The 23654-nt window shown below is 37.2% G+C and overlaps 2 protein-coding genes across 5 annotated transcripts in view; both read right to left on the reverse strand.

The window, feature by feature from the left end:
* Positions 1-20022, reverse strand: part of LOC149826672 (agamous-like MADS-box protein AGL65) — a 58286-nt gene extending 38264 nt beyond the window's left edge. For 2 of the 4 annotated variants that reach the window (XM_090018938.1, XM_090018935.1), the window contains exons 1-4: positions 19936-20022; positions 19050-19187; positions 17137-17351; positions 16202-16422 (exon numbers count right to left, since the gene is read on the reverse strand). In XM_090018938.1, coding sequence (XP_089875064.1) covers positions 16202-16386 — 185 coding nt within the window. In that variant the 5' untranslated portion in view covers positions 16387-16422; positions 17137-17351; positions 19050-19187; positions 19936-20022. Of the gene's footprint in view, positions 1-16201; positions 16423-17136; positions 17352-19049; positions 19188-19641; positions 19910-19935 lie in introns of those variants that run through there. The other 2 variants (XM_090018936.1, XM_090018937.1) reach the window with 2 other exon arrangements.
* A 1211-nt stretch (positions 20023-21233) lies between these two features.
* Positions 21234-21689, reverse strand: LOC149826673 (uncharacterized). The gene has a single exon (XM_090018360.1). The coding sequence runs from the start codon at positions 21687-21689 to the stop codon at positions 21234-21236; it is 456 nt and encodes a 151-aa protein (XP_089874486.1).
* Between the last annotated feature and the right edge of the window lie 1965 nt (positions 21690-23654).

The following is a 23654-nucleotide window of genomic DNA, read 5'->3' on the forward strand; positions in this document are numbered from 1 at the left end:
GTTCTCAACCCTCTTCTTTTTAAGTTTTAAGCATATGTGTATGTTTCTCACGCCTTTCTTTTGCAGCTCGCACGATGGATCCCGCTCGCGCCCCATGGCCCGAGTCCTTCGTTACTTACCCACGAAGGCAAGCGCAACCCCGAAACCCTCAAGGTAGGGGAAAGTTGCACAAAGGACAATTGATGAACTTAAATTAAGCAATTAAAATTAAAATGAGAAAAGAAAGGACAATAATACATATATGTATATGTATACGTATATACATACGTTTTTTACTCAAGAACGTGGTTTTGTGATCCTTGTCCTATTTACTTTTCTGTATTTACTTTCTGTTGCCACCGCGCTTTATGTGCCCAAGCTTATTATTCTTTGCATTTACTTCCTGTCGTTGCCGTCCTTTCACGTGCACAAGCTCTTTTCTGTATTTAAAATTTTGTCTTTACTTTCCCGCATTTAAATTCCAGTCTTTAAATTTTTGTCATTACTTTCCTGCCTTTACTTGCTTTACTATTGCCGCCACGCTTGTTATGCACATGCTTGTTTTCGCATTTACATTTTGTATGTGTTGTTCTGTTCCTACTTTGTAGCCGCACTTCGCGCACAAGCTTTGCTCTTACATTTTACTTGCTTTCGTTTGTCTGTTTAATTGAGGTACGACTTCGTACATCGCGAGTCACCTTACGCACTTGCTTAGCCAAGGTACGATTTTGTACCTCATGCATTGTTTACGCATCTTACGCTCGATGTGCAGTTTCACACATCGAGTCTTGCTTCTTGTTTCGCCGTTGCACTGTAATGTGCACAGACTTGCGCTTTGTTGGCTTGCACTCATTTAAGTGCAGCTTCGAGTGTATACTGTTTCACTCATTTGTTTTAAAAGTCATGACTCACACTTATGCATTGCGGTTCTCCAAAAAGATGACCTTTAGGCGCAAAGCCATTTTATTTTCCAAATGCATACTTTTGTAAAACCGATTTTGAAAGTCTTTTGCGAGATAACGGCTAGATCACCCAAACCAATGTATTTGGGAGAAGTGTTTTACAACTCCGGTTCGTGTATCTGATACAACTCGGATGATCCTGATTAGGGACACGAATTTGTGTTTTGGTATGGTTCTTTGAGAAAAACCCTTATCATGTTTATTGAGACTAGTATTGCAAGGTATGCATAGCATACAGATACTGTGATAGACGAATGAGAGATCCGTAACAATCTCGCCTCGTGCGAGTTGCACAAGTGTTGTATCCACTGTTCAAAAGATAAATCATAATCAAAATAAGATATTTATTGCATCACTTCTTTCATGAGATTATGTTGTTGGGTTTTGTTGTCAAACTAGATACTTGTTGGATCACTTTTTCTGCGAGATTATGTTGTTGGGTTTCTTTTGGAGAAATCCATAACCCTCTCTTCGTAGTCGTACTTTTAGGCATGTACGACATGACTGTACTACGATGAGTAGGATGAGAGGTCTGTGGTCACCTCGATACATGCATTGGCACATTATTGTAATCATGTAATGTTGTTGTTCGCCTAATAGGCAAGAGGCTCGTGCCAGTCTAAAAGACCAAAGCATGTCAAATTTAAACTTGAATGATTACACCATGTATTTTTACAAAACAACATTATGGGGATTTCTTTGGAGAAATCCATACCCCTCTCATCATGGTTATACTTTTAGATAGGCACGGTATGTTTGTACTACGATGAGTAGGATAAGAGGTTTGTGGTAACCTCGAAACGTGCAATGGCACATTGTTGAAATCACAAAATGATGATATTCACCTTCATAGGCAAGATGCTCGAGTGGGTTGAAGGACCAAAGTATATAGAATGGATCTTCAGTTAAATAACACCTGACCTACCCATTTGAACCGCTGTGTTCATCAAGGGAGAGAATGGATTGATACAAAACTCTGATGGTCAGGTTGTTAACAACCACCCCTCGAGCAAATGACTCGGTGTCCCCAGTCATCGGAGTTAGGTGACGGGACTACCAAAATTATCCTAGGTGGTAGATCCCATAAACTTCTGCAGAAGTAGGATGCATCCGTTGTCTACGAATGCCTTTGGGGAATTCTCTCTCGGTCACTAGCCATCCCCTTAGGAGCGGACTCAGTTAGCTACTCGAGGTATCTAAAATACATGGCATAATAAACTCCCGAATTAGTTTCAGTTGTTTATACGTGTCGTGCTTTGTGCGTACCCGCAAGGCCAACTAATATCGAAACAATAAATATCATGTTCACATCACTTTTTGGACTCATCAATAGAATTGCTTGTTGTGCAAATGCTTACAACTCATAATCTACGAATTGTTTACATCTTATGACTAATGTAACTGTTTGTCTTATAAGCTGCTTACAACTTGTGATCAATATAACTGTTGTCGTGTGACTGCTTAAAACTTACATCGGGTGTTTTATAAAATTACTTGTTGTGCATCTTATGATTAATGTATCTACTTGATGGGAAACTGTGTATATCTTGTTGATAAATGAACTCTTACCTTATGATAGTTAATAGCTCACTTGATTTCACAATTAATTGCTCAGTTGCTTAACTCACTTGCTCATATTAGAGATACTTGTTCATTTGTATAATTTATTGCTCATGCTAGAGGTGGCTTACTTACTTAAGTAAATCAACCAATCATGCTTGTTACAAAGTATTGCACATTGATTATTACTTATTTCAGTTTCATATTATCTCACTTGTGCACCTACCAGTTTTTTGTGAAAATGACTCATTTTATGAGCACAAGTGATAATTTGATCTGTACAGACTGCGATAACACGATGGCGTGATGAGATCAAGATGAGACTCTTTTCTTAACGTTTCGCTCTTAAGGACATTTCAATAAATTTGCATAAAGGTTTTCTTAAAAATCTCTCATCTGAACAAGTCTTAAACAATTAAGAATTATATTTTCATAATGTATTTGGTTTCTTAAATATACGAAGTTTCAAATCTGTTTGTAAAGGAAAGTTTACGCTGTAATGCACTCAAGGTCCATTGACTTGCTATTTCAAACACCATTTTTTGTTGAATTACTATTTAAAAACTCTGATAAAAAAAGGATTACAAAGTTTTCAAACTTTTCATAAAAAGTTACAAGTCCTGGATTTTGGGGCGTTACACTTTGTATTGCATTGATATTGGATTTTAATCTTGCCTGACTAAACAACTTTGTTTATTAAGATTTTTGATGCAGGTATTATTTTTCTTCTCCTCTACGTGGACGATATGATTATCACCGGAGGGAACAAAAAAGCTTGCTAAGAAGATTGTTGGTAGATATGAGCATTCAAATTAAAGGAACATCAGGAATGTACTGTGACAACAAAAGTTTCATATATATCACCAACAACCAGACCCTTCATGAATGAACCAAACATATTGAGATGGACTGCCACTCTGTACAAAAGGAGTATCTACATGGCACTATCGATCTTCCCTATGTTACTTTAGAATATCAGTTTCACCAAACCTCTCGTTGCTCGTAGATTTCATTTTCTCTTAAGCAAACTTTCGATTATCCAACAATAAGTTTGAGGGAAGTGGTAAAAATGTAAATATACAGTGTAAATACATATGTATATATATATATATGTAACTATGTTAGTAATTAGGTTAGTTAGTTTATTTTTAAACTTTTTTTGTTTAGTTTGAACTAGCCAACACTTGTTGACTAGTCAACAAAAGAGTTGTTGGGAGAGGTCCAACGACCCTGAGCCGTTGGACCTCCCCAAAGACTCTTTGGAGCTCCCCATTCTTGTGTATATATAAGGGGTGAAGCCCCTATCAATTGCATGGATTCCTCTTTAATAAAATAATATTTTTATACTTGTGAGTGTTCTTTGTGTGCCCATTGAGTGGGTTTTGTGTGAGCCTATTTTGTGGTTCTTTGTAGTGTTTTCGATGGATCTTATTGTGGCTCTTTTTGTGTATCCACTTTGGCGATTTGGAGAACATTATTGGAGGTTCTCATTTCCTTACATAACTAAGTGAGTAGAGTCAATATTTTATAAAGGTCAAATATGTCCAGTTTAAATGCTCTATCACTACTGTATTTATACATGTTGTAAAGGGTATTTTAGTCAAGTGAATGTTTGTAAAAGGGGAGTCCACCCCTATATGTTATGTATGCTCTTTAGAATTTGTAATGAAACCCTTTAGTTATTCCTCCAATTCTTGTAGCCTTCTCTATGCATTCTCCATGGTTCTCTGGTTTTGTATATTGTACTAGCATATATATATATATATATATATAGAGAGAGAGAGAGGCTCAAAGCCTCATTGTAAGTATGCTTTTACTAAAGCACTATGTGAGGAAATACAACAACAACAACTACGCCTTCATCCCAAAACAATTGGGGTTGGCGATATGAACCAACAAAGAAAATCATTATGGGTCTTCCACATGAATCCTTCTCCTCTATTCATTTCTATCCAATGCCATGTCCTCTGTGAGGTTCAAAGCATTCATATCCTTTCTTATCACCTCCATCCATGTCTTCCTAGGCCTACCCCGACCTCTTTTAACTAATATATTTTTCCATTTCTCCATCCTTCTAACTGGAGCATCATTAGGCCTTCGTCGAATATGTCCAAACCACCGTAAACGATTCGCTCTCATCTTATTTTCAATGGGTGCAACGCCTACCTTCTTACGTATCTCCTCGTTCCGAATCTTATCTTTTATTGTATTTCCACACATCCATCTCAGCATACGCATCTCAGCTACACTCATTTTTTGAATATGATGTCTCTTGGCAGCCCAACATTCCGTACTATATAGTAAAGCGGGCCTAATAGTCGTCCTATAAAACTTTCCCTTCAACCGCAATGGCATTCTACGATCGCACAACACTCCAGTTGCACTCTTCCATTTCATCCACCCAACCTTTATCCTATGATTTACGTCTTCATCAATTTCTCCATACTTTTGAATGATAGATCCCAAATATTTGAAAGAATCATCCACCGGTATTTCGTGCTCACCAAGCTTCACTACACTCCCATCACTACTTTGTTGCTTACTAAATCGACATTCCATGTATATTTTTATTTTAACGTGTGAGAGCATTCTTGTGATATTTGGGGTTTATTTTGTGTTTCCTTGGATTCAAATACCAATTTTACATGATTTCAGGAACTAAACCTTGCTAGCTAACCAAACAATGAATCAAATGGGGGATACGGTTTTAATATGCCTACACCAGACACATGCTACTGTGACAATGCATTTCAGCAACAAGCACAAACCCTTTGAAACATGACTTAGAAGATACCACAAGCACATGAAAGAATGACAAGTTGGCTTTTGCATAAAGAGGAGAAAATCTGTTCCAACCAGCTCAAAGATATACGGTTGCTAAAGAGGGGAAACCAGATCCAGGAATTTCTTTTGAAAACTCACTAGGATAGAGAAGAGTATTATTTGTTTGAGAATTCAGAATATGCCCACGTGAATTCTTAAGATTTGCACAAAATGAATGTATTTGTCATCATAGATTCAAAAATATCAGATACAGATGCAAATTATGGCAGAAAACCCTACCTAAGCAGTATATTGAAAACAATATGTGAGACCAATCAAGTACACCATAACACAGGAGGTACAATCCTCAAAAGAAATGTTCAAGTATTTACAAAAATCCATAAAAGGCTGCAGAAAACTTCACCAGAGGTTCCATACTAGGAATATGTACATTCTACCAAAACAATGATGAACCCCTAAGATGATACTAGGCAACTGCAATGAAATTAAGAAGTCTTCACACACCTCAAACAATAGGCACAAGCACACACACACACAAATGGTTCAAAGCACAAAAACCACTAAGGGCTTATGAAGAATACAAACACAAAGTGTTCATGCACAATTCCACTATGGGACAATCCAAAAAGCACTAAAGCTTATACAAGCACAAGAGTGCATACAATATCAAAAGAGAGACAACACTTTAAAGACAATGAATTTATTCATCAAGGAGCTTCTAAGAAGCTTAACAATACAAGGGGCTTTGAGCCCTTATTTATAACAAGAAGAGGCCAAGAGAGCCTCCAAAATAGAAGGGAGGGCTCCCAACGATCATATTTATGACCGTTGGGAGTACTCCCAATGACTATATGGAGGCATATTACAATAATTCCCTTACACAAAGAGATAAAATACAAAAAATAGAAAAAAAATAAAGAAAAACTTATTTTCTAAATGACAAAATTACCCTTGTATAGAAAGACCAAAATGCCCTTGACGGGCAACCTAAATTACATCATATATATATATATATATATATATATAACTTAACACCCCCCTCAAACTTGCGGTGATGTAACCGAAAGTTTGCAAATAAAAAAAAAACGTCTTTAAAAGCCTTCATAGTCTTCACCAAGTTTTCTTGGTTAGTTTCTTCCATTGAAGGGTGTATAGAATCTTCAATATTCCCATCAATCATTTGCTCTCTAAAGGATCTTCAATACTTGAGAACCTGTAAATATAGCAAGCCAAATATCCCAAAAGAATGTATCTATCAAAAAAAAAGAAGATTTTTAAAAATATTATTTGTTCAAAATATATTGATATATGTTATGGAGAGGCATGCATAAAATATCTCAAAGATGAACTCATAAATCATTAATCATTTTAAACATTCATGAAAACATGCATTATTCAAATTATACATATATCTATCACATAAAACACATTAATGCATAAGAGGCATGAAAATATGGATTTTTAAACAACATCAATACCATGAATATTTAAATACCTCCAAAAGGAGTTTAAATCATAAAATCCCTCAAAAAAAGTAAATTACTCATACACAATGCAAAATACAAGAAATGATTCAAATCATTCAATAAAGATTTAAGAAAAGACAAATATGACAAACATGGATCAATTAACTATTATATTTTAGAAGCAATATTAACCATACAATTAATGTATATATGAACGAACCATGCAATAGTTTAGAATCAAATGAAAAAATCACTTATGGACCAAATACAAGAAAACCTTCCAAGAGAAAACAACTTACAAAGAATATGAAGAGAGCTAAAATTACACAAATATCAAGAAATGCTTAGACCAAGAAGTCTCACAATGGAGGGAGTCACAAGTAGAATATAAAAGATCTTTCATTAACAAATGCTTAGAAAAGCATTAAATTTATACAAAACACGCAAGACAACCAACATAGAACAAATCTAAATATCCTCAACATGCAATTAAAATATATCCAATGCACATAACAATGCATGAAAATATTTCAATGAATGAATATTTCCCATACAAGGGCAAACAAGTAGAAAAATGTTAGAAATCTTATAGAGAGATTTTAAAAATCCCACATACCATAAATATTTGCAAAACTCAACAATAGTTTGACCACTACAAGCAATCATCTCACTAGATCTCCAAACCTCAAAATTCAAGTGTATTATCTACTAGAACAAGAGATCAGTCATAAATGTCAACAATAATCATTCTTGTGACTATGTACAGCAGGGAGATCAATCACAAATGTCAGCAATAATTATTCTCGTGATTATGCACAGACAATACAGGTTTCATGACAATACAAACCAAGCTACAATCCACGAGAGGTGCAGATAACTCACCTCACAAATTATTGTAAAACTGTAATCAACATTAGTTTCAACGGGTGCACATAACTCACCACACTGATAAACCAAAATCTCTTATAAACAATAACATTAGTTTCAATGGGTGCACATAACTTACCACACTAATAAACAACTCTTGTCTACATAAAATGACACTTAAATAAGAGGCATAAAAGAAGAAAATACACGAGGTAAGAGAGCTTGTAATAAAAACAAAGTAATGTCACCAAGAAGAATAAGGATATCAATTTTAACAATTTTTCGAAACACCATGGTTTCAAAAATAGATAGCCATCACAAACAAACATAATTATAAGCATCCATCAAAATAACATTTGGCCAAAAATACAAATGAGTGACACAACACACTCACAAAACCAGAGATCAAACAACCGTCAATTAGATCCAAACTATAAGCAGACAATCAAAACCAACAAAAACCGAGGTGCACACAACTCATCCCAACAAATATGTTTGGTTCAACAAAAGCATATATGGATCCAGAGGCCAATCAACTATCAATCAGATCCAAGACAAGTGTCAACATGACACCCATAAACATTGTTAACTACAAACTTATAAGATGACTTGAGGTACACACATAACTCACCTGAACGGCTAACTCTGACCCAACAACAAGGCTAAAAAGGAATGACGCATAATATAAAATTTTGTGATGGACAAACAAATGCCATAAGAAGGCAATATAAGCATATGGAAATCATTTTTCAAATAATTGACTTCATATATAAGAACCTATTTGAAAAATAAAGTTTCAAATCAAGACCAATAAAAATAAAAGAAATATAGTGCAATCATATGCAAACAATATATCAATTGATAATTTTTCTTAAACCTTGCATAAGCAAAGGCAATCAAGGTTACATCAATAACAATGAAGAATGAGCATGACCAACATAAACAAGCTATATAGAGAAATAGCTCAATCTAGATTATAAGTCTATTATGAGACAATAATGGCATACAACATTAAAAGGGCCAAAACATATATAGATTCTCATAGAACCATACACAAGACCAACAACATACCCAAGTACAACCAATCATGGATACTTGCATGTATATCCAATAATCTAATAACTTTAAGGCCACTAAGAGTACATAAAATTCACTATAATATAAAAAACAATATTTTATAAATGACAAAAGCCTTTAATCAAGAAAATTAGTGTCCACCAAAGATCAAGTAGACAAGCACAACAAGTGTCCATTAGGGGTAAAACCAATAAAGCCCATAAAAGGGCATCCGTAAGAAGGCTCAAAATAAATATTTTATTTATTCAACAAAATGGAAGAGGAATGGAAAACATATAATCATAGTAATCAGAATCCTTAAGAAACCACATACTTAGAACATAATTTTTAATATATTATAGGAATTGAAAAGAAGACATTATTATCTGCATTGTATGTCTGACCCGATCCATTTGTATAATGGATTAGGTCCAGATCCAGTTCATGTATTGTAAATTATTATTTTGTAAAAGGGTATTTTCGTACCCTAATGTTTACACTTTATGTTAAATAGAATGAGAGGGCAGTCACGATGGACTGAACCCTCCTTTCAGCTGGAAATTTCTCTCTCCCTCTCTTCTCTTCTCTCATCGTAGATTAGGGTTTCATTCTTTCATGGTATCAGAGCAGGGCGTGGATCTGCGTGAAGAAAGCAAGGCGTGGATCTGCGTGAATCTGCGTGAATCTGCATGAAGAAAGCACAGCGTGTGCATCAGCGTGGATCTGCATCAGCTATCTGCGTGAATCTGGGTGTGAATACCCAGCGTAAATACCCAGTGAAGAATGTCTGGTCGTGAATCAGCGTGATTTCAGCCTGCGTGAAGAAAGAAAGCCCAGCCTGCGTGAAGAAAGCCCATCTGCGTGAATCTGCGTCTGCGTGAAGAAAACCCAGCCTGAGTCTGCGTGAGCAAATCCCAGCGTGAATCCACCAGCGTCAGCAGAGTGAACTTATCAGCCGTGAATCCCAGCGTGAATCTGTGTGCCGTGATTTGAATCTGTGTGGTAAATCTCTGTGAATCTGTGTGGTATTGTGGCCCTCAAATACCTAGCGTGAATCTGTGTGAAGAAAATCTTTGTGAAGAAAATCTGTGATTTCTTTCAGCCGTGTGTTACAGCATCAATCTGTGTTTTCTTTCAGCCGTGATTGCTTCTTTGTGAAATCAGGTTCATCAGGTTTAATCCCTGCTGTTTTTCCTACATTTAATCTCTTGATCTGTGGTTTAATCCCTGCTAATCATTGTTAATCTCTTGATCTGTGATTTCCTTTTCCTTTCTGCTGTTTTTCCTGCTAATCACTGCTAATCATTGTTGGCCATCTGTCATATCTTATCTGTCTTTTTCTGTTAGCCGAGTTCTTTGTTCTTCATACCTAAGTGTCAGTTCAAGCATATTCATCAAATGAAATTTACTCACGGGCAATCATGCCTGTCCTCAAGTTTTCTTGGTCAACTAGTCTCTGAAAAATTGAATAACTGTAATTTCTTGACCTGGAAAAGACAGATTATTCCGTTTATAAAAAGTCAGGACCTTTCTGGTCATCTGGATGGATCGGTCCCACCGCCTCCAGAATTTCTTTCGCAAGAAAAGGTGGATGATAAAGGCGAACAATCTGTTGTTTTTCACAAGAATCCAGAATATGTTGCTTGGATGAAGAGAGATCAATCGCTAGTGGCATATATCACTTCAACTCTTTCACAGGAGGTCCTTATTGCTCTTCCTGATGATTGTTCGGCAAAGGAACTGTGGGATATGTTAGTTCAAACATATTCACAAATTTCTGAGGCAAGAATTATGTTTCTTAAGCGAGAATTTCAAATGCTGAAGAAAGATTCCATGTCTATTATGGAATACCTGAATAAAATGAAAGGCATCACAGATCAGTTGGCGGTTGTTGGGTGTCTCGTCAGTGAAAAAGATAAAGTACAACAAACCTTGAGTGGATTGGGGCCAGATTATCATGTTATGACGACAACCTTACTATGTTTACCAGAACTTCCAAAGTTTGAAGATCTTCGTGCAAAACTGTTGCAATATGAGATGAATCTGAAAGGTTCCTCTGAAGCTTTTCATGGGAATTCCGGAACACAAGATGTGCTGGCTATGGGAATGAGTTATGGTCAAGGTAGAGGAAGTTCTTTTCGAGGAAAATGAGGACAAGGGAGAAATAACTATGGAGGTCGTGGCATACTTCCAACACCCAATGTTCAGGGACAAAGATCCATTCCCACCTGTTTCCTATGCAACAAGAAAGGGCACATTAAAGCGAACTGTTGGTTTAATCCTCAAAACAAAGGGAAAGCTCCACAAGCAGAGGCTAGAAAGGATGGAGAAGTAAAAGAGTTGTTGTTGGCAGCCTTGGCAGGATTGAATATGAAACAAAATGACAAAGGAACTTGGTATGTCGACTCTGGAGCAGCTACTCATGTTACAGGTGATGTAGGTAAACTCTTGACTCTTACACCTTATGTTGGAAAGAATAGCATTGTCACAGGAGATGGATCACATCATGCCATCTCACATACTGGAAATGCCATTATACACATGTCAAAGTCCTCTCTTAAACTTCCAAGTGTCATCCATGCTCCTAATATTCAAAAGAACATTGTTTCTGTCTCAAAGCTTGTTGATGATGCAAATGCTTCAGTTGAATTTACTCCCTCTTCTGTTTATGTCAAGGATCTTCGCACGAGGAGGACATTCGCTGAAGGAAAACGATGGGGCAACATGTACATCTTCCAAGAAGATCCTTCCTTCATTCATCCCAACTATTCATCCTTGAAGCCTCACCAAGTCTTTGATTCTGATTTTTTATTTAATGTTTCTGAAAGTAATAAGCCAAGACTTTGGCATAGTCGTCTTGGCCATTGTGGTCGCCATTTTATTGAAAAACTTGTCATGAATAATCTTATTCCTAAGTCCAGTCTGAGTTCAGAAGTCGTTGATACAAAATGTTCTAGCTGTCATCTATGTAAGAGTCATGTCTTACCTTTTGCTTCCATTAATAAAAGAGCTTCAAGGCCATTTGAGGTCATTTGTTCAGATGTCTGGGGTCCTGCTCCAATTACTTCTTTTTCTGGCAGTAAATACTATCTTATTTTCGTTGATAGTTATTCACGTTATACTTGTATATTCTTTATGAAGCACAAATCAGAAGTTTTTGGATTGTTCCAGAAATTCCACTCTTTCGTTCAAAATCATTTCTCTACCAACATTCTTAATTTCCAGTGTGATGGAGGAGGTGAATTCTCCTCGAGTGACTTTGTTAATTTTCTTCAACATAATGGGATAAAGAGAAGAGTGTCTTGCCCTCATACACCTCAACAAAATGGGATTGCTGAGAGGAAGCATCGACATATTGTTGAGACTGCAATGAGCATGATGCACGGGAGCAATCTCCCTACATCATTATGGACTGAGGCCTTCCACTCCACAGTTCATGTGATAAATCGCTTGCCCATGAATATCTTAGAAAATAAGTCACCATACTTCTCTCTTTTTGGCATACAACCTGATTATCATGAATTACGTGTGTTTGGGTCTGTTTGTTATGTGCACATTGATAGCTCACTCAGGCACAAGTTCCAAGATAAAGCTTTGAAATGCAGGTTTATAGGATATGCCGAAGATTACAAAGGGTACAGGTGTTATGATCCCCTGAGTAAGCGTGTCAAAATATCAAGGAATGTTATTTTCGATGAAATGAACTTTGCTGATCAGGATAATAATTCAACTATGGTGGATACTGATAACTCAAGCTCCAACATTGAGGTATACTACCCATGGTTAAATTCAGAACTTTTCTCCAATGGTACAGTAGAATGTCCAGAAAATTGCAGTCAGAATGAGCCACATGAGGATTCAGCCAATGAGACTCAAACGGAGGAAACTGTCACATATGACTTGGAGCCAACAAGGTATAAGGGAATTGTGTACACTCGGCGAGAGAAAGAGCCCTCATTCACTTCTTGTTCGAACACGGATCCATCTGGATCATCCGTTTCGCAGCAAATGGATATCAGAAGATCTTCACGGATTCGACATCCACTTGACAGGTGGGTAAGTTATAAAAATTTTTCAATGGATTTTCAGTTATTCTTGACATCCATAAGTAAAGAGGATGAGCCTCTTATGTTCTATCAAGCTGCGAGCTCTAGAAGATGGGTAGAAGCAATGAATGAAGAAATGGAGGCCTTACATGAATGTGGCACATGGGAGATTGTGCCTAGACCACTGAACAGAAATGTCGTTGGGTCAAAATGGGTGTACAAGATAAAATATAAACCAGATGGGAGCATCGAAAGGTACAAGGCTCGACTGGTAGCCAAGGGATTCACACAAGAGGAAGGCCAAGACTTTGATGAAACTTTTAGTCCTGTTGTCAAGATGGGGACTATTCGTATTGTGTTGAGTCTAGCCATTAAACATGGATGGACATTGAGCCAGCTGGATGTGAAAAATGCTTTTCTGCACGGGGATTTAAAAGAAGAGGTCTACATGGAACAACCCACTGGATATGCAGAACGAGACGCCAAAAAATATGTATGCAAATTAAAGAGAGCACTCTATGGTTTGAAACAAGCTTCTCGTTCCTGGTTCGACAGTTTTTCTCTAGAAATACAACGGCATGGTTTTTCTAGGTCTCTTCTGGATCACTCACTATTCATTCACAATGAACAAGGAGTTACTACCCTTCTGTTGATATATGTTGATGATATCATCATCACAGGGAATTGTAAAAGCCACATTGAGCAGGTGAAGAAGTTATTAAATCAGAGATTTAAGATGAAAGATTTGGGAGAGCTGCGATATTTTCTTGGGGTAGAAGTTGATAACAAGAATGATACACTTACCCTTACTCAACACAAATATACGCTGGACATTCTCGGCAGAGCAGGCATGACAGATTGTAAGCCGTTAACAACTCCAAGTGTCATTCATCAGAAATTGAGTTCACAAGAAGAGGATATATATGGAGATCCCACTAAGTATCGCAGTTTAGTTGGCATGTTGCAATACCTGACTTTTACTAGACCCGACATAGTATATTCAGTTAATCAGGTATCCCAGTTTATGCATGAACCTCGTGTGTCACATATGGAGGCAGTCAAACGTATACTTCGCTACCTAAAGGGTACAGTGGGTGATGGGCTGGTATACAAAGGCAAGGAAGAATTAGATCCAGGTGGGGGCCATGAGATTATTACTTATGCTGATGCTGATTGGGCGGGGGATCCAGACGAACGACGATCAGTATCTGGTTATTGCAGCTTCATTGGGCCAAACTTGGTATCCTGGAGTAGTAGAAAACAAAAGGCGGTTGCTAGATCGAGCACTGAGGCCGAATACAGATCAATGGCCACTGCCACGGCCGAGGGTACATGGATAAGACATCTTCTGACTGAAATGGGAGAGCCGATTGTTCGATCACAGTTGCTGTGTGACAATCAAAGTGCCATCAACATGTCATTCAATCCCATTCACCATAGTCGAGCAAAGCACATTGAAATAGATCAACATTTTATCAGGAAAAAGGTTGAAGACAAAGAGATTGAGCCCATGTATGTGTCAACAAAAGAACAAGTTGCTGATATCCTCACTAAAGGGTTAACAAAGGATAGATTTTGGTTTTTGAAGAACAAGTTGTTCATGGTCCAACACCATGCACAACTTGAGGGAGGCTGAAAAGAAGATATTATTATCTTCATTGTATGTCTGACCCGATCCATTTGTATAATGGATCAGGTCCAGATCCAGTTCATGTATTGTAAATTATTATTTTGTAAAAGGGTATTTTCGTACCCTAATGTTTACACTTTATGTTAAATAGAATGAGAGGGCAGTCACGATGGACTGAACCCTCCTTTCAGCTGGAAATTTCTCTCTCCCTCTCTTCTCTTCTCTCATCGTAGATTAGGGTTTCATTCTTTCAGGAATATCTACAAATAATCATAAAGATACTAACATACCCAAAATATACTTTGAATTAACATGCTTACACAAGAAACAACAACTCAATTAAAAAGCACCACAGATTTCAAAGAACATGCTTTGACATATGCATAAAATTACCAATAATCATAAAAGTGTTGAATTTTTTCAAAATAAATATATATACTTTGAATGAACACGTAAACAAATTCACTAATGGATATACATGAGAGCATAGAAAATATATATTTTTGTAAAAAAGTAAAAATGGAGAACTTATCATAAAGAGCTCAAACTAGACTACTTATGAGTTAATGCCAAAACATAAACTCTAATTCCAATTAATTTTTAAAGAAAACACATTTTACATAACCAAAAAATAACCATAATATTTCAAATATTTTTTTGAAAAATATATATTATAAATACCTTTTAAAAGATGGACAACTAAAAAATAGTCATATATATAAGGATTTTAGAATACATACCGAGGTCCACATCATGTAGCTCTATTTAACTTGAAAGATTATAAGAGAGAGAAAGATGTAGAAAACATGTCCTCTTGGGCACTACAATCACCATGATCACAGGAGCACTTTCTCACAAACACGATCACGTGATGATCACACTTCAAAGGTTCAAGAGCACTATGGATCTGATACCATGTAATGAAATTAAGAAGTCTTCACACACCTCAAACAAGAGGCACAAACACACCCACAAATGATTCAAAGCATAAAAACTACTAAGGGCTTATGAAGAACACAAACACAAAGTGCACATGCACAAGTCTACAATGGGACAATCCAAAAAGCACTAAGGCTTACACAAGCACAAGAGTGCATACAATATCAAAAGAGAGACACCACTTTAAAAATAATGAATTTATTCATCAAAGAGCTTATAAGAAGCTTAACAATACAAGCGGCTTTGAGCCCTTATTTATAGACAAGAAGAGGCCAAGAGGGAGCCTCTAAAATAGACGTCGGAGGGCTCCCAATAGTCATATTTATGACCATTGAGAGTACTCCCAATGACTATATGGAGGCATATTACAATACTGCCCTTACAAAAAGAGATAAAATACAAAAATAGAAAAGAAGAAAAACCTATTTTCTAAATAACAAAATTACCCTTGTATAGAAAGACTAAAATGCCCCTGGTGGGCAACCTAAATTACATTATTAATTATAGTTATATATACATATATATTCAAGACATATATAACTATATATGGAATCATACATATAACTTAACTGAAACTTTATCAATTCTAATTCATCAGTGTTGACTGATGAAGATATGCCAAAAAAGAACAGGTTATAGAACAATGAAAATTATCAACCCCATCTACATATTGTAAAAAGCTAATGAGATATCTGATATCTTGGTACTTTGAGTTATTAATGGATAGACCATAGATGATTGCCATCTTCTTAATGTGACAACCTGTAAAGTTAAAACATAGTATAGCAAACCTAAAATTTTAGCTTAACCACACAAAGTATTACAAGCAAAGTAAAACATCTCATGTCATTTATCAATAACTAAAAGGAAATGTTCCATAGAACAAAAGAAAAATAAAAAGAAATTATGTACCTTCGCTCTCCATGGCATAATGTAGCTTTCCCAGTTGGTGAAAACATGAGAAGAATGATATCAATATCACATAGTATTGATAGTTCCTTAGCTTTCTTCACAATTCCTGCCCGTCGTTTGGAGTACGTAACTTGCCTACCATTGCTGTTCTCTAACTTCTTAATTTTTAACTTAACCCTTCCCATTCTCTTTACAGAAACTTCTTATTCCTTTTCCAATTTCTGAAGAAAATAAAATGCAGTATTCCTCATCAACATGCAAAGCATACCCTGATCTCTTTTTAACATCGCATAAGGAACAGAAACAACAATTTTCTGATTCAAGCAAAACCTGGAAAACCCAAATTCTCATCTATAATCTTTAATTAATGCCACAAAAAGTAAAAGAGAAGGTGGAGAAATGAAGAAGATCAGCATCATAATGAGATTATCACATTTATAGAGACTTTGAACCAAGAACATGAAAAGAAAAATGCATCAGGCAATGAAAATGAAGGATTTAATGATAGAGGGAATTAAGATACAAATTACCCTCCACAGTTTACAAAATTAACAGGCAGTTTTAGGAAAAAGTTGACAAAGCTCGATTTGAAGCTCCTAACTAGTAGTAGGCATCAGCGGCCAGGTTTGAGTTGTACCCTGATAAGTCCTATCAGAATTGACAGAACACCAGATCCTAAACTCAGGCTTCCATCACCCAGACAGCTATGCTGTCATCTTGGGGCTTAGGCCCCTCTGATCAGGTTTCATGATTACATTTGGAGCCTCACCCTATATATATAGCCAGGCTGGGTTCCCTACAAGTTTGGCTATTGGGAAAAAAATAGAGCGTAGAGATTATGCTTGTGCCAGAACCCATCAGCTATAGGGACAGACACAGGCCTTGGGCAATCAAGCTCAGGCCCATAAAGTGGGTCCAAGGCTCCAAGCACATACCTTCCTAGGCTTCTCTGCCCAATGTCAACCCCTACTTCTGACTGTCGCTGTCACCATCTATAAACTTGAAGAATTAACTATGAGTTCCTCCCAGTCAACAGAAAAAACTTTCCCATTCTTTAATATAAACATTTATCTCTCCACCTTTTCCTTTGTTTTCTTGTTTTGCATAATTATAACTAGCAAATCCATGAATGTAGTTCACCTGTAAACAACTGTGGAAAGAAATCAAAGCAGGTGTTGTTTTGTAATAGAATATAACTGAAAAGTACAAGATTTATCATTGCAAAATTTCTAAATTCAGCCTGAATTTTAATCGGTCTACTCAACTGTCTGAACAGCCTTTCCAATTAAGAGAATGCAAATGACAGAGATGCTGAAAAACTTATGATAACAATTGTTTATTCAGAAAGCATTGTTATTCAAATTAAACAAAAGCAACAGTCACTTTACTATTAGCAGCAAATATGAATATCAGATGTCAAAATAAAATTAAGAAACACTATTTTCTATTATATATAGAGAACCAACTAGTCACCATAACAGTGGCATCAGAAAATTCTCAGGAAATACTGAAAACAGTTTACTTCAGAAAATCTCAGTAACTTTAAAAAAGAAAACTAATAAAGTTTGAAAAAAGAAAAAAAAAACATTTATCCTTTAGAATGATGTTCTTAATGATCTATATCAGGAGGATATATTCCTAAAAATTCAAATGCTTTTTCAACTTGATATACCCCAAAAATACCATCTATAGAAAAACACATTACAATACAGATGCTTGCACTAAACATACATTCTACTATCTATAGAGCATTAGCTTTTTTTTTCTTTTAGTAATAATTTATACTGATGGAGAACATGTCATAATCTGTAATAAAAAAATTTCTTGAGATCAATAAACCAAAACAAAGTGAACTTTTTCTAGTTTGATGGGCAAGCTGTGGGTAACCCCAGTGGTATTCAAACCTGAGACCCATTGGTTAGGCAACCTATCCATCCAGCTATTTCTTTTGACCCCAAAACAAGATAAAGTTTTTTTTGTTTCATAGGCAAGCTGTTGGTAACCCTCGTGGGGTTCAAACTGAGACCCCTTCTTTATGATAGTGCAACCCAACCATCCAGCTCTCTCTTTTGACCCCAAAACAAGGTGAACTCTGTCAATAAGAAACTAACAGATTATGCATACATAAAGACATATGTGCATATAATTGGCCAAAACCCACACCCACACACACTACCACACTATCTAGTAGTCCTACTGATATTCTAAGATTTGCTTCAATCATGTATCTGACCATACAGATGTGATCTCCATAGTGTTTTTATTGGAATACATGTACTACATCAAGCGATGTTGATGTTTGTAGAAGTTTTTGAACGATGACTCATCTTTTTATGTGCAGATGAATCTGCAGGGATTTTTCTCATTTGCAATGATTCCAATGAACCAAAATATTACAATAAAAAAAATCCAAGTTTCACATTCAATTAATTAGATCAACCACGGTAAGCACATCCACAGTGTCTGACTGAAGAAATAATGCTGATTTTTTACGTCTCTTCGGGGAAAGCCTACCCACATTTGGCCTGTCCTACTGCTTACCACTTCATTCCTACAACTTTGACATCCTACTAGATAACATGGTGCTATCTGCGTATCCGCACCCGCACACACGTGTGTGTACATGCATAGCAAATGGGTCTGGTGTTCATCGATTAAGAAACCGCAAAAAACTGAGAACTGAAAAAAAAAATTCTCTAATAGATAAAACCTGAGATACAAAAGCGCAGGTAAGTTGATTTCATCTCAATTGAATAAAAACATCTAAAATGAAAGTGCATTTGTGATCATTCCACATATCATTTCAGCTTGAATGACATCATTTTCAAGAGGAGAAATTATTTCTTACACAAAAAACTGGAGAACTCTGCAGTAGAAACACAACTATCAAGCAGAACGACTCAATTGAAGTAGAGTTTTTCGTTGATTCTGTCTTCTACTTTTGCATTTTGCAGGATCATCAGGCCTGAATCTTCACTCTTACTCCCTGCAATACCCAACGCCCCAAAAGAAACAGTTATTTCAAATTCTTAAGAAGTTGAATTGAAAAAGTATAAAATCATCAAGAGGCCCACGTAAGAAACAATCAAGCCCAACGGAAATGAAGGAACCCCATCCAACCTACAATCTCCATTAAAACCCATAAAAACAGGAAACTTCTTATAACATCTCTCTCTCTAAAACCCATAAAAACAGGAAACTTTTTATAGCACCTCTCTCGTTGTTAACAAATAATTGGATGTGCCGGTAAACAAATACCAAAAGTGGGTCTGAAGCAAAATTGGTTGATGTGGGTCTTCTGGGAAAGAGAAACAGAGGACAAAAGAACCCAAGAAGCAGAACGCATGCGGTCCCCATCTTAGCATTCGTTTTATGATTAAAGCAAAAGGCAACCATAAAGAAGCCAAACAATGAGAAACGAGAACCCAACAACCACTAACGTCGAATAAAACGAATTCTGCGGCAGAAGCGGAAGGAACATCTGCATCCACTTATTCTTCGAAGGAAGAGAAACACAAAAACCAAGTTCCCCAATCGGGTTCTCGCAGAAACGAAAGGTTTTCCCAAACCAGGAAGCCCAAGAGAAATCCAATTAAAATCCCCTCGAGGAAGATGAACAAATTATGAGAGAGAGAGAGAGAGAATTCGTGCCGGGCCTAGCTAAACGAACGGAGGGCGGGAAGGGAAGAAGAGGGAGGGGGCCCAGATTCCAAGTTCCTGTCTGTCTTCCTCACCATTTGTCAAAAACTGCCATTAAATTCTCCCCACCAAGCATCCCCTACAAATGTGCTCTCTCTCTCTCTCTCTCTCTCTCTCTCTCTTGCAAATCTCCCACCACCCTCCTTTAGCAATTTATAATGCAATTGTAAAATCTCAAAATGGGTACAAAATGAAATAATCAATGTCGTAGAGCAATGTGAGAAGATTGTAGGAGGCGGCTTTGAGTATCTTTTCTTGTTATAATTAGTTAAGGCGGGCTTTGAGTATCTTTTCTTGTTGTAATTAGTTAAGGCGAGCTCTGAGCATCTTGTCCCTGTTATAATTAGTTAATCACTTGTTTTATTGTTGTTAAGAAAATGGACAACACTCGGTTATTAACGGACTCGGGTTTGAAGAGCAGCCCATTGGTCCAATGGGCTAATGTGAAGTGGGTCCTGTTAGGCCCAAACCCATTTGTAAGTTATTTTTTAATTAAATTAATAAAATAATTTTTAGATTATAAAAAATCGAAAAAACATAAATTTCAAAATTTTACATTTGATAATGTTCGAAGTATCCAAATCAAAAGTTCATAACAATATTTCGTCCATGGCATAACATTTGAACTAATAAATCAACATTAATTTTTCAAAATAACATAAAGCACCGTATTGAATTCTAGTCCTTCTATGCAACACAACATGGTTTCTTCAGTCCATTAATATGGTTTAACCCATTATGCAGCATAACCAACAAGAAAAGAAAAAAAAATAAAACAAAATAATTAAAAATGATTACAGTTATTCTAATTAAAATTACAAACCCAGTCTCATAAAATTATCTCTTTCTCTCAAAATTATTGTAAATAATGAGATAAATATTAAATAATTAATATGTTCGGATTTACCCAACTTATTATCTTTTTAGTTTTCATAAAATTAATATAACTAATTAGGTAAATAATAATAGTTACCAAGTTACTACAAAATTAATTATTTTTAAAATTTATATTATTAAAATATTAATAAATAGCTCAAGCACGTCTAGGGGTGACAATTTCTGACACGACCCGCCAACCCGCTTCTTAGGCGGGTTCAGGTTCGGCTTAAACGGGTTCGTGTCATAAACGGGTCGACCCACCTAACCCGTTTATTAAATGGGTCGGGTTCGTGTTAGGGGTATGCCAACCCGCCAACCCGTCTGACCCGTTTCATAAACGAGTTAGGCGGGCGGGTCAACCCGTTTACCCGAACCCGATCCGCCAACCCGCCCGCCAACCCTTTTACCCATTTACCTTTGGGTCCTTTTTTCTTTTGAATACTTGATTAGGGATTTAGGGTTTCTCTCGAAGAACAGAGGCTAATCCGGTGACGATCTTGCCTTCCTTGTGGTCACTCTTTGGCTTGATCACCGGCGGTGTCCACTCCGTCACCACCACCCTCATCTGACCACCACCACCAGTGGCGTCCTTTCCCTGACCGAGATTGTCGCTAAAGCGCAACTCGAACTCGTCGGAAAATCTGGTGGTAGAGAGGCCAGAGGGTTTCACGACGATGGTGGTGGCAGCCTTCTTCTCCTCTTCGCCCTGGCTCGACTTCGTCCACTCGTAGGGAGAGAGCCATTTGGCGCGCATGTACTCGGGCTTTCGCCAAGGTGGGAAGTGGAGCCCCTTCCTCTTCAGTGACTGCTTCGCGGCCTCGGAGATGATGGTGACGATCTGGTGGAGCCGGTTGCCTTTCCCGGCGAAGATGGACGGCAGGGATTGGAGCACTGCCCGGTAGTGGCTCATCGACCCGACCCGCCAACCCGTCTGCCAACCTGTTTACCCGATCCCGACCCACCCGCCAACATGTTTACTCGCTTACCCGAAACCGACCCGACAACCCGCCAACCCGTTTATTAAATGGGTTAATCGTGTCATGTCGAGTTACCCATTTAATAAATGGGTCGGGTTTGTATTGAGGTATGCTGACCTGCCAACCTGTCGTGTCGACCTGCCAACCTGACCCGATTGCAACTGCTAGGCACGTCGAGCCAATCTGATAGCCCTTGAGCCATCCCAAACCCGGCCTATATATAATGGGTTAGGTTTCGACTCGGTAGCTAACAATCCTGAGCTTAAAACCTTGACCCAAACTCGGTCCATTGCCCACCCCTACTTGTGATTCTGATTCACATAATAAGAAAATGACTATTTTGTAACAATAAATGAAAATATGTTTCTCACCGCTCATTTTCTGATGTTTGTTTAGTCAATGCCACCGAAATTTATTCTCCTTTGCTTGAGAGTCCAAACCTCAAGAGATGTTACCAAACATGCCTGACTGTTTATCTTGTTCTCATGGATGTGCTAGAGAGCTTACTACTATGTAACGACCCCAACTCTTACCTTTGAAAAATGCGGACTAAATTTTTTTTTTCTAAGAGTCGCGGAAAACTTCCCAGAGACCTAGGGTCCCTACAGTTCCAATTTCAGTTGGATAACCATACACCACAAAGCAACTTACATTTATCAATCATAACCAATTCACTGAATTCTTTTATTAATGAATCAATAAGAGTAATATGTTCCATGTCAAAAATGAAATATCAAATTGCAGGAAATCAGAAGAACTAAAGGAAAATAACAGTAGAGCCACTCTGTCCGTAAGTAAAGTCGTCTGAAACAAATGTGACCCTCGTATCCCTCAGAAGCGAGTCGACTTCACTGATCACCTGTGCTTGGGAAAAACCAATAAAATAAGAGGGTCAGAAATCCGAAGAATTCTGCGTACAGGTTTCCCTAATGAATCAAATAAGAAAAAGAGCATAAATAAGATCCATGTAATATTTTGAGGAATACAATTATAATCAATTCCTAAGTCAATTAATCATTCATGCATAATTAAACATTTAACAGGAGGGAACACGAAATATGTAACATTGATTACAACTTAATCAATAAGGCAATTAAATGTAAAAGAGCTCAACATCATACAATGATCAACATAAACAACCAAGTGAACAGGTAAACATGCATGAACTAATGCAGAGCAAGAATATGCATTATTTATATGCAATGCATGAACCATTTATTATCTTCCATTTAAGTTTTTCTCTTTCCATATGCATGTCCTATTAAATGCACACAATCCTTAAGTTCCTCTTTTTAATTACAGTGGCCCGCGGATACACCAAACGGGTACAATCCCCGAGGTCAAGTAGGGTTCCCGGGGTAGCTTCACACACAATTTGTATTTTATTACCGGGTTCTGAACTTAGCCCTCGACCGATATCAGGAAACATCACCATCTATCGGAACCTTGGAAAACAGCATCCAAAGTCGGGGACACCATGGAAAACAGCATCCACTGACGCCACTTTCTTGGTATACCAAACAAACTCACAGCTGTGACTGACACACCACTCCCGGGTAAAGTGGCGGATTCTCCCTAAAACCGTGGTCAGGAGAAGAATCTCAATATCGGGTTCAGGGGCAACAAAACGCACACGAAATTTTTGTATCCTCACGGTTTCCCCTAAACCGCAATATCCAAGATTCCCACGCTAAAGCAGGGACATCAAGGAGAAAGTGAATTACACTGTTCTTTATTTTCTTTTTTATCTGGTTATTAATTCATCTCTTTTTCATTTGTAAATTTACATGCAGAATTAATAACATAAGCTTGCACATCAGCATGCTAAGCTTTTCACGGGACCACAGCCCGTGACAACATAGACAGTGCGGTAAAACAATCCTATCACATTAGATTTG

The sequence above is a fragment of the Nuphar pumila genome, chromosome 10 (genome assembly GCF_984573655.1).
Source record: "Nuphar pumila chromosome 10, dmNupPumi1.hap1.1, whole genome shotgun sequence".
Classification (NCBI taxonomy): Eukaryota; Viridiplantae; Streptophyta; class Magnoliopsida; order Nymphaeales; family Nymphaeaceae; genus Nuphar; species Nuphar pumila.

Excerpts from the sequence above, each read along its gene's own strand:
- LOC149826673 (XM_090018360.1), bottom strand. The coding sequence starts at position 21,689 with ATGAGCCACTACCGGGCAGTGCTCCAATCCCTGCCGTCCATCTTCGCC.